General features: G+C 39.9%; 1 protein-coding gene across 2 annotated transcripts in view; it reads right to left on the minus strand.

Annotated features, from left to right (window-relative positions):
* Positions 1-12,225, minus strand: part of TULP4 (TUB like protein 4) — a 125,618-nt gene that overhangs the window by 21,522 nt on the left and 91,871 nt on the right. For both annotated transcript variants that reach the window (XM_074168363.1, XM_074168362.1), the window contains exons 4-6: positions 11,958-12,138; positions 9,283-9,417; positions 5,166-5,332 (exon numbers count right to left, since the gene is read on the minus strand). In XM_074168363.1, coding sequence (XP_074024464.1) covers positions 5,166-5,332; positions 9,283-9,417; positions 11,958-12,138 — 483 coding nt within the window. The remainder of the gene's footprint in view (positions 1-5,165; positions 5,333-9,282; positions 9,418-11,957; positions 12,139-12,225) is intronic.

Below are 12,225 nucleotides of genomic sequence, written 5' to 3' on the forward strand. Positions count from 1 at the left end.
AAATTACACTGCTGTGGCCTTACACAGAATCATAGAATCATAGAATTGTCTAGGTTGGAAGGGACCTTTAAGATCATCTAGTCCAACCATCAACCTAACTGACAAAAAAGCATCACTAAACTATATCTCTAAGCTCTATGTCAATCCATCTTTTGAAAACCTCCAGGGATGGTGCCTCAACCACTTCCCTGGGCAGCCCATTCCAATGCTTAATAACCCTTTCAGAGTAAAAATTTTTCCTAATTACTGATCTGGCACAACTTGAGTCCATTTCCTCTTGTTCTATCACCTGTGACTTGGGAGAAGGACATGATGTTTCACATAGACTCTTACTTGATTTGCAGATGTTTCTTATATCCTGTTTATACAGTTGGTTGTTTTTTTTTTTTAAGATTTCAATACAATGATGAGATTCCATTTTAGCAAAATGAGTCTTTGCTTAGACAACTGTCTCCATTTTCCAGTCCTGATCACGATCCACTTCTGCAGCAGTCAGAGATAATCTTACAGCCTATATGGAAAAGATCAAGGGCCGTAATGATATCCCAAATAATGTTTCACCAGCTAGTTCTAAACTGTTGCTTGTTTCTCTTCCTGTAAGAAAATAAACTCTTCTTGAAGCTTTGTTGTCATCCAATAACAGCTAAATAGGATTCATTTCAGGTGACATAAATGAAAGGCCATGTTAATTCAGAAGCAACAAACCTGAATGCTGCGCAATAAATGAAGACAAAGTAAGCAAGGTCAGCTCAGCTGGGTAACATCCAAGGCAGCCTCTTCTCTCAAAGCCTTTTGATCTGAATTTAACCTAAAATTGCACCCTCCTTCTCAGGCCTTAGTAAAATAGCTTTTACACAACTATCAGGTTTCTGCAGGAATCTTAAATCTATCCATTCAGATGCTGGGACATTTCCAGCAGAGAAGCAGCCCATGAAATGCTGTGGAAGATGCTGCTACTGACAGCAGCAGGTTTAGAGAAAGTGGGTCTTCTCAAAGACTCCTGGAAACATCTCCCATAAAGACTTAGCCTTTAGTACAGCACTTTGAATTAGGGTTTTAAGATATTACCCTGGTAACAATGCAATTAGAGTTTTACTGCATCTAATCTTGTTGTCTGTACAACTGGTTCTGGAACATGTGGGGCTCAGTTCACTCTTATCTTTCTTCTTCATTGCCCTTAAGGTTTAAACTGTTCTTACAACAGTTACACAGTGGTATAAAATCATAAGCTAATGTAAATTTACTGTAGAATTCTAGGTGTATAGATGAGATCAGCATCAGTGTTTCTAAATCCATGTTCTTGTTCCCCATGTCCTCTCTGGGACATATAAAAAAGAAAATTATAAAAAGCGAATAAGGGACCAAAATATAAGCCACAACTTTGAATGATTAGACAGAAAAACTTCACAGGTTTGTTTAAGTTGGCAGTTAGGTCATTTTGAAGTGATCCTGTAGAAGACTCCTCTGTTTAAAGTTCAACTGGGAAGACATGAAGTAGCTGTACCCACTCAAAAGCAAGAGCAGGCACGGTTTGTTGATATAATAAAGACCCGTCCGCACATCAGACAAGAAGTTCTGAAGTGACGGAACTGGGTTGCAGCGTTTCTGGTAAAGAGTTTCAGCAAGACTGTAAATCAGTCTTGAATGAGATGATTATTCTCATCCCTGCTTGACACCAAGGAAGAGTTGTGAGGATTTAACAAATAGCGGCAGAAATTAATATTCTTCCAATAAAAAAATTATGACCAGGAGGGCAGCCTGCTGTTGTAATCATATTTTTAAATGTTGAAAAAGCAGGACCATTAAAAAACTGCCAGCTAAAAGAACTGGGCATTTTTGGTACATCAGGTTTGTGTTTGTGTACAGGAGGGCGAGTGTAGTAAGAGCTAAGTTTCACAGAAATTGATAGTATATATTTGAATAGTTATCATCTGATCAACAGCCTTAAAGATATGCTCTTTGTATAAAATAAATAACCAGTATCTACTCTTTGGAGTCACAGTATGGACCCAGTTTTCACAGAACTGCTTCCAACAAGATAAAAAAGTCTGGTGTGACGTTCTGAAGTCTTTTCATCATTCTTTCAAGGTTCACAACAGGTTGATTTCACCTGTTCAAAACAGGTGTAGCAGAAGTTCAACATTTGCCCAACCCTTACTGATGCTTTTTCAGCTCTTCCCACTGTATTCTGTAATTATATTCCTGCAGCATGTCAGGGTGGCAGGCTGAAGCCCCAGAGCAGGGAACAAGAGAGACTGTTACGCTGTGCTAACTATACCCCTCTGTTTATGAACGCTATTTTTCATGCAAAGCCTCTGCGTTCATGTGGATTGAGACAGAGGATGCCAAAACCGTCCTAAAGCCGGAGGGGAAGGCGGCAGATAAAACACCTTGAAGGGATCCATGACAACAGTCAAGATGAGTCAACCTGCAGGACCCAAATCTATTCTTCCTTGGGGTTTGCAGTGACTTTATGTTAGGTAACATTCCAGCCAACTTGCATATAAAGCCTACGTCAGCTTTAGACTGAGCTTTGTTATAAAAAATAAAATATCTTGTTTCCTGAATATCAATCAGGACAGACAAACAGCAGAAACAAAGACAGTTCAGTGTATCTTACTGATAAAAGTTTCAGACATTTGCTTTATCAAAGAATTGGAACAAAGGACCACAGGGAAAATCAGTTTTGCACCTGCAATCCGCTATTTCTATGTTCATTGTTGCTTTACTTTTTTGACCTCTATATTTGGATCAGTGCTCATTTAGAATAAATGTACTTTTCCAGTCACACATTTGCTCGCTTCAGAAGAAACAGTTTTAGCAGAAGAGTTGGAGATGAGGAAATTCTTTTCTTTTCTCCAATTCTTTTCTTTAGTAATCAGTGATAAATTTTACAAAATCCCATTAAAAGGCTGACTATCATGATACAGAAAACTAATGAATTTACTCTGATGAATCTGTCATCAGACAAATTACTGGGATCACTGACTCACTGTCATCTCTGGAGCAGGGGCACAGAAGAACAGAAGTTACTAGCAATGTTTTTGCAACAGCAGTTTTTATCTGGTTTAGATAGTAACCCAAATACTTAGCAATGTTCTAGCATACCTGTCATCTAGCTGGTAATACCGTTAGACCAGCTTCAAATTCAAATTCAAATACATAGATGCATAAAGTCCACATGAGCAGATACAGGTGTCCTGAAAGACCCCTGGCTTCCTCCTGCAGCTGAGTAAATAGGCATTTAAATGCACTAAATAAAGAGAATAAACACTAACTAATGACAGAAGAGGAGTGGCTCTAATTTTAGGCAGGTTTATGCACACAGTTTTTTAATAAACATAAATACATGAGGTCGAGTGTTATTTTTACCCTGGTTTCCTAAGGAAATGAGACTCCGTGATTGCGTTACTAATTGGTGGTTGCCACCTCCACCCACCCTTCACTTCCAACCTGAAGCTGTTGGCTTCTCATCTGAAGTTAATAAAGGGGGAAGAAATCTCCATGATGTTAAAATGCTGTGATTTCAGTGAAAATTAGCAGCTGGGAAGAGCAGAGCGCCTCACATTAGTATTTTCACTATGAGAAATACGGCAGTAGGAACTTGGCAGCTACCTGTTCTGCGTGACCTGTCAGTTGTCCTATAAGTACTTATATAATGGCAGAATAATTAGCCCTCACGTCAGCCACAATATGTGCTTTCTCCCAGTTGATTAAGTAGAGGAGAAAGAAGAGCTGAAAATATGAAAACAAGTTGATGGGATACAGGGAGAGCTCGAGGAAATGAAGGCATTTGAGGTGATTTGGAACAAAATGGGAGAGAGAGCAGCAAGAGATGAGCCTGCACACACACACACCTTAGGGCAACCTGACCCCATCGGCTCCACTGCTCAAACCACAGCTTGATTTCACCATTTTACACCGGAGTGTTACACTGGTGCAACAGCTAACACGGACACACGATATTCTGGTACTGAAGTAACAGAAGGAGGTCTGGTTTTTACCTGGTCTGGGAATAAGCAACACTGGTATGGAGATGTTTTCTCCAGAATGGATCCAGAGAAGAAAGGGCTGTGCGATTTTGCTGAAAAGGCTATGTTTAAGACCATAAAGCTGTATGTATAGGTAAGTCCTTTAGACACCTAAATCAGCATTAGACGTCACTGTACATATTTAGGTTGGCTTTAGAGAACATTATTTTATACATTACAAAACTAAAGAATTCTATCTAAATTAGAGTGCTAACGTTAATAAGCACAGGTTAATGCTAAATATAAGCAAACACAAAAGCTCAGCAGCTGGTTTACTACATCATCCTTTTGTATCCATCCCAGATCAGGGTACTGAAAAAGAAATGATAATAAATGGTATCATCATTAACCATAATTAAGATATATATATATATAGCACTTTCCTTCACTTTTAGATTTCAAAGCTTTTATAAATTAATTAAATTTCACTAGTAACAGTCAGAAATCAGAATGGAGTCAGCCCTATTCTGCAGGAAATGAAATAAACTGTAGAGTGACATTCAGTTGGGTTCTGAAACATCAGCAAAGACCAATGAAGCACGTTGTGCTCCTAAGCAGCGCACAGACCATGTGTTGACATTTACTTGTCAACTAACACGACCGAGGTTACAGTGAAAGTCTGTACAGTAGGTGGGAACAGAAACAAGACTTTCTGATTCATCCTTCTCCAGCTGATGCCATAAAAAGTAGAATGTTGCATCAGATCCACTGATTGTACATTAGAAAATTACAGCAATAACAAGGAGAGAATAATCTTGCGGTTATGACACTGGACTTGGAATATTTTTGTCCAGTTCTTGGCTGTGCTACAATGTCAAGCAAGTTATCCAGCTTTTTCTCCTCAGTCGCTTATCTGCAAAACAACAGAATTTCCTTTTTCTGTCTTGTCTGTTCATGGCCCAATGGTTTTGGGAAACAGACTGTTTCTCATTGTATGTATGCACAATACCTAGCACAGTGGGCCTTACAATCAGATGCACTCTTGCATATCTATCTTATTGCAAGTAATAATTTCAGAATGTGTTCAGGACGTTTTGTAAACCTTTTCAACGTTGCAGGTCCATAGCAAAGAGCTGATGTGGGAAAAGCATGTCAGCAAAAGCATTGAGGACTGACTTTAAAAATACCTCCTACCTGTACGGGTGTCTCCAGAGTGTAGATGTGTTCCCCGCGCACATTGTAGAACTTGACAAGCGCGCTCTTCAACAGGGAACCATTGCTGAGGTCAACCAGCTGGCTTTGCTTCTCCATGCCTGCTACAGCAAGTAGGTCTCCTTGTGTACACCACTGTACCACCACGTCTGAAATCGCAAAGACAGTTTGCAATAATCACTGATTAGAATCAGCAAGAACAGCGTTTCCAGATGCTGCAAAGTGACTTGAACAGGTAAATCATGCTCTCAAAGGTTACTTAAGTACTTAGAAACCTAAATCCTTTCATCAAAATAGGAGCAAATATGCCACCATATGCACTTCTGAGAATGACTTTTCTTTTTATTTTGTAAATTGCAAAAAATGTGTAAGAACCCTTCATTTTCTCTCTCTATGGTGAGTCTAGAATGTAATCAGTGGTTGCTCCTAAGTACAAGAATTTATTAGAGATATTAGAACTGATGTGGAAGATGCTATGCACATCTTTGGGGTTAATAATTGGAATTAAGTTAATATGCACACAAATAACCTCACTGACTAAGACAGCAGCAGTAGAGAGCAGAGTATTTGTCTGGAAAGGCCTACAGTGCAAAAAAGCAGCATATTGGGCAATGCCTCATGTTCTCACTGCTGTAAATATAACTTTTAGTATCATTCAAACGAGAGTTATATTTTGGTATAACACCAAACTAGAAAGACTTTTGGATTTTTGTCCAGAAATACAGATGGCCTTCGTGTCATAGGTTTTCTTTTGACACATGACTTGTGAAAATCTACTCGTCTGTCTCGTAGGAGATTGCCAGAAGCACACAGGGACTGCTTAGTCTCTCATATACATGGATATGAATATACATATCAGTTACTTCTCCTACAGGCACCTCACAATGAGGAACGCCCACAGCTTAATTTGGGGATGCTAATTTCAAACCCTTATATCCTCCAGCTCTTTGTCACACCGCAACAAGAGCACTAAACCCGTATTTTGTGTTTCTGCTTGTGTTCCGCAGGCAGATTTGCATGTGCAAGGAATACTGAGCTAGTCTTTAAACATTTTTACTCTCAAACCGGAGGTGAAAGGCAGCTATTTCGTGCTGAGACAAAGTGAGGGTAAAGACAAAACTTTGGTGCTCTGGGATGCTCAATCTGCCAAGAACCTTTTGAAGACATTTGTGGGCGAGAAGCTGTCTTCAAATGAAGGAGCAGGAGAGAAATGAGAGTTGGCAGGAAGGATCTCAAAATTGTTTCAAGTTGTCAACCTGTCATTTTCAGGGACTTTCATGTGCAATTTAAAATGGTTTTGTATTATTTCAACTTTCTGATATTTCTCATGGGAATTATGCTTCTGTACGTATCAGAGGCAAGACGCATGTTCCTCAAGATAATTTTTCCACAGCTAGGCGTTGTATGCTTCTTTTTGTCTATTAGTCCTCAGCCCTCTAAGTTATCTACAAGGGCATTTATTCATTCTTCTCAGAGACTATGACGATAGGCAGGTTGGAAATCAATGAGGCTAGCTCATCAACTCCACTTTTGGTAACTGGATTAACTGCATAACAATCAAAGGGAAAAAACAGTCTCCTTTGGATATACGTCTTCAGGTAAAACTTTCAGTCGGTCCCCATACCAAGAGGAAGAGGAGGGATAACCGTGTCCAGCAGTTTTCTCTTTCTCTCTCTCAAAACCCCTAGAATTAAAGGCAGCAAAGGGCTGGGCCGTGGATTGCAGCATCCCCTTGGGATGGCGTGGCTCTACAGCACTGCTTGCACTGCCAACGGGGTCTTCAACGATTATCGAACCTTGACATAAAACAGCTCAACTGATAATCAGGTCTCAACACAAGCACAGAGATTAGAAATCAGATGGAGGTTTCACCCAGGGTAACAGTCTGCAAGTGAATCAGAGCCATCCCTCAAAACTACTTGACTGCTTGCCAGCCACTACAGGTATGTATATCAGCAAACCTTGAGTAGACAGCAATCTAAATAGCTCTGCAGGTAGTAGTTGTAGCCAACTAATGCAACTAGTAGATGCAGTTCAGCAGTCCTGCAGGTAGCAGTATCCTGAGAATCACTGAGTTAGAAAGCGTAAAAAAAAAGAAAGAATACAACTAAACAGTTCAAGACCTCCACTGGAACCGGTAAAGCTTCCAGGAATGTTCAAGATGCATGAAAATACGAACTTGTATTTGGGTAATCAAATTCTCATCCAACAGCAAATGGTGTTTTTTACATCAATTTAATATGAATACTCCCAGTAAAATGAAAGCTATACAAAGCTAGTAGAACAGCAAAAATATATTGGTAATGCTTGAATTAGTTTTATAGTTGCCTGCTTTAAAAATACATTGAGTAGCCTACAGCCGCCCATAAAGACAAGGGCACCTGCTGCAGAGACCACAAAGCAATACTTACAGATTTCAAATAGAAACACATGAATTAAGACTCGCACACGATACTGCAGACCATCCACTCTCAGCAGAATACCAAGTGGCTGGAGAGGATGGAGACCCTGAACTGGGAGGTTTTGCACATTCTTGCACGTGGTAACAACCAGTAAAATTACAGTCACTTGAAAAATAATTTGATAAGAAGGTAGAGAAAAAGTTTACATCTATGTGACAGGTACTTGAAAAATACTTTCCACTGTACAATGGGCAGCTTCAAAACAACAGACAGTGATATCCCAATCTCCTTTCTCTGTCTGTCTCATACACACTCCCAATCCAGCAAGATGTTGCCCCATCTTCTTCTACTGATGTCAATGATGTTTACAACGGTAAGAAATATTTCTACTGTCACTTGTACATTAATATTTTGCTAGAGGAGGGTGACGTAATTAAAGGATCTTTCTTCCATTAGTGAAAGTCAATGAGGAAAGAGAAACAGGACAGACACCCTCAGCAAGACAGAGCCCTGCAACTCTAAACAGAGAGTAAGATGGAGTTTGTTTCTCCTACTGTTTCCAGCCGAAAGCTAGATTAGATGACAACTCAAGAATACTTCCTATCCTATTTACTATAATTCTGTAGAGATGCTGGGAACACTTCTTGGTGGATGTAACAAGAGCTTCTCTAAATTGGTTCCAGTTTCCCAGACTTTAGGTGTCCTTTCAGCTGAAGAAGTTTTCTGGATCACAGGGTTGCCCCACGATCCTACATTTTGCCAGCCATGCGTTTCTTGTGTTGGCACAGATGGAAGCAGGAGTGGAAACCTCAAAGGTGATTTTTTTAACCTAAGACTACCATACATAGTGAATCACTCAAAAATTATTGGGCTGGTGTTAGGGCAACCTTTCACCAAAAATATCTTACTGTTACAGAACAGTTAAGAGTCTGCTCCAACAGCTTCATTTATTTTTTTTTTTTTAATCTAATATAAAACTAATTTATCTGCGGAGATGAAAAAGAATCAATGGAACCTATATTTAAGTATGTGCTTATGTGCCGTAGTGAATTAAAACTTCTCTCCAGGCAAAGCACCATAAATTGTACTGGGAGTGTTGGCAAAGCAAAGGACTTTTCTGATAAGTAAGAACAATAAAAACTTCCATGTGAATCAAAGATTTGACATGGAATACTGATCTTACAAACCTTCATGCACGTCACTTAGCAAGATGGATAGTAATTAATCAGTGGAATTTTCCTTCTCTTAGTATAACTCGCCTCAATAATTAACAGTTCTAGCAAGTTTTCAAAATTTGTGGGAGTCAAAGCAGAATTGCGATTCGTACCTGGTTACCAAAAGCATGGGAGGAGACCTTGTGAATTAAAGATGCAAAGGAAGTGTTATGTAGCAGAGGCGTTCACACAAAGAAGCATAAACATATTAGCACATTCAGCTGGAAAACAGCAAACAGATCAATTTGCTCTACAAAACTGCCATAAAAACACGATCTCAAAAATGGAAACACTTTTTCTAACACAAAAACTCTCTCAGCCAAGAGCTGCTCTTCCACCAGCAGGTGTCACTGCTGGAAATGGTAATAACAGTGGCCGAGCGCTTCTGGGTGAGGAGAGACAAAACACAAACCCATGCACACATCATTAAATATACAAGAAAAAAAGAGCATAGGAAGGGGGTGAAACGGCTTCCTTTTCTACCTTTCAACCCTGAGCGGATGATAGTAGGAGACAAGTCGTCATAGTTGTTCATTAAACTGATGTCTCCTGATGTGAAGCTGACAGTAAGTAGTGGCTTGGTGTTCTGCACCGGGACTGGATATGCAGCTGGTCCATCTGCAAAAAAACAAGGCTCTGGGGTGAGCAAAAGGCAAGCGACCAGAAGTAATTACATCCAGGCTGAAATACACTGTACTTTGGCCTATTTGAGGGTTCCAACCCTCAAACTCTACCTGCTATGTCTGCAACGTCTATGGGCAAAAGCAAAGCAGGTTTAGCCAGTTAATTTGTCTGTTTTTGTGAAACCCCAACGTTTTTATTTTGTGAATTTTTACTGCGGTATATCCAAAGTGACTTATGCATATACTATTATGTTATACAGTGGCAGTTTTCAATCTTTATCCATTGTCAACTCCCCACAGTGTCCACAAATTGAAAACCAGTACTTTGGAAGGTTTCCTTCAGTCCCAAGTTGAAAATTGATGTAATAAACAATATAATCACATTAAAAGCTATTTGTTAGATACACTTTCTGCTTGGGCAAGTGCTAGGGGCTCCTCCTGAAGTTACACAGAGACAATATAAGAACTTATAAGAGCACATACTGACCTTTCACAAATTACTGTATTCTAAATGTTAAGAGTTAGGCAGCAGCATGAAAAGTTACCTGCCATCCTGCACAACAGGATCCAAAGCACTCAAAGGTAGAGGTGAGCCCAAATGGAACACTTGGCTTTAAAAACCATTTCTGCAAAGTCTCTATTTCTCTGGGCTTGTTTTTCAGCATTCAGTGAAATTCCCTTGCTCAAATACTTCATGACCAATATCACCATCTGTAGCATTCGCTGTTTAACTCTTCTTGTTTACAGTTTCTGACAAGGGATGCCACTGGCCCCTGATAAAGTGCTTCTCAAGGCCCAGCCAGCATCTTTTCAGTCAACAAAAATGGCAGAGCCAGTTAAGAGTGGTATTGCTTCCTAAACTTGTAAAAAAGCTGATCAGAAAGCATTTTGGAGAAAGATGTCTAGTAATTAGCATCTCTGTGTGTATATAATTTAATAAGAAAAACCCATCAAACTTCCAGTCCTTCCTACACATCTGTGTGAGTCAAAGGTTTGTCACCTTGGAGAGGTTTATGCTGCATCTGCTCTAAAGAAAACACATCATGTTTGGGTAATCATTAAAATAGGCTTGTAGGCTTGTAACAAGTCCACCCACCCCCTGATTGACTCAGAAACAGCTAGTGCATTCAGATCATTTAAGTTCTCATCTGTGTACTCTGAAACTTCACCATCCTCCGACTGAAACTTCAGTATTTAAAAAAAAAAACAACAAACCAATTTAACGTTGTTCTCTGTCTTGCTTTAGAAGCTTGCTAGGAAATTTGAAATTCGCTTCTTTTCTTTTAAGGTAAGAAATCTCACCCAGCACAAAAAAGTGAGGTATGAAAGCCAAAACAAAACCCAGTTTTAAAAGATGCTAACGCTTTACCAGATGATCACATTCTCTTCTATCATTATTTGTTAAATACATATGCTTATTATATTGACATATATAAATGATTCTGGAAAAAGTAGATTTTTTTGACTGAATTGAAATTAGAGTTAAAACTGCAAGAGTCCTCAATTCAGTGGTTCAGTGGATCTGAGATACAAATTCAAAATTATTTCTAGCTATTATGTATTTAAATTTTCCATTGTACAATCACTATTATATTAATTTAGTTCTTAATTTAGTTCAGACTTTTAACACTGGAACACAGAAACAGCTTACCTTGATCTTATAGACTAATCAACAGCATTAACATGCAATAAGTATCAGCATTGCTTGAATAAGAAGGATGGGGCTGGCTGCATGGATACCTAGGCCTCCTAAGTCTTTGCTATTGATGATTTCCAAAGAGTTTAAAACCAAAGCATTTCACCCAATGAGTTATATTTATACTTAACGGTAGGGAAGGATTTCTTCCTGACCCTCAAACTGGCAATATGCTCTGAAGCATGGGAATTAGTAATTCCAGACAGCTCCAGTAACTGCTCTTCTACCCTGTGTAATTGCAGGAGATATTTTCATTTCCAATCCTTCTACGGAATTTATCAAGCTCTTTATGTCAGGACTCTCAAGGATGGGACCGTAATGAGCAGCATTACAGAAATCCTATGAAACAGAGATAAAATTAAAGATGTAGTACTTTCTGCTATGTCTAGTACTGGTGTCTTTTCACATGAATCTACGTAATAATGCATTAACTTCTCTGACTGCACTCCGTACATATGGACCATGGCAACACCTCACATCTGCTTATAAGTGAAACCTGATATGCCCCTTTCTAGTGTTTTACACTCACCCTCACTAAAATCCTTGAGCTTTGTGTTGTTATCTCATGTGTGCAAACGGAGGCAGAGCAGCGTGGATGAGGCATGACCTGCAGGAAGCCATGCAGCAAGGCTGGTGGCAGAGCTGGGAATGAACCCACTCCCCAGTACCAGCCCTTTGCTCCATCCCCCACTATACCTCCACAGGAATCTTTTGGCCTCTACCAGCTTGAAAACACGGCCACCCTACTGTTCCAGTACAGCATGACCATTCCCTGGCATTTGAGATACCTTCATGAACGCTTGCAAACCTGCAACAGAAGAAGATGCACACAACCCTACCTTGTGGTGGGGAATAGTCGTCGGAGTCTGTGTCGCTCTCACTGCTGTCCTCCACCAGGAAGCTGGGGTAGTTCCAGGACATGCTGAGGATGCCGTCTGACTCGTGAAGGAGTACGTGGGCCAGCATGCGGCCATGGCAGTCCATGACGATAACCTGTCCATCAGCAGTGCCAAACAGTACCTGGAAATAACAGAATGACCCTTAGTCTTACCAAACGTCAGCCACTGGGCCTCCTTCAGATGCATCTTGTAATTAACTAGCTACATG

Source organism: Numenius arquata, chromosome 2 (genome assembly GCF_964106895.1).
Source record: "Numenius arquata chromosome 2, bNumArq3.hap1.1, whole genome shotgun sequence".
NCBI lineage: Eukaryota > Metazoa > Chordata > Aves > Charadriiformes > Scolopacidae > Numenius > Numenius arquata.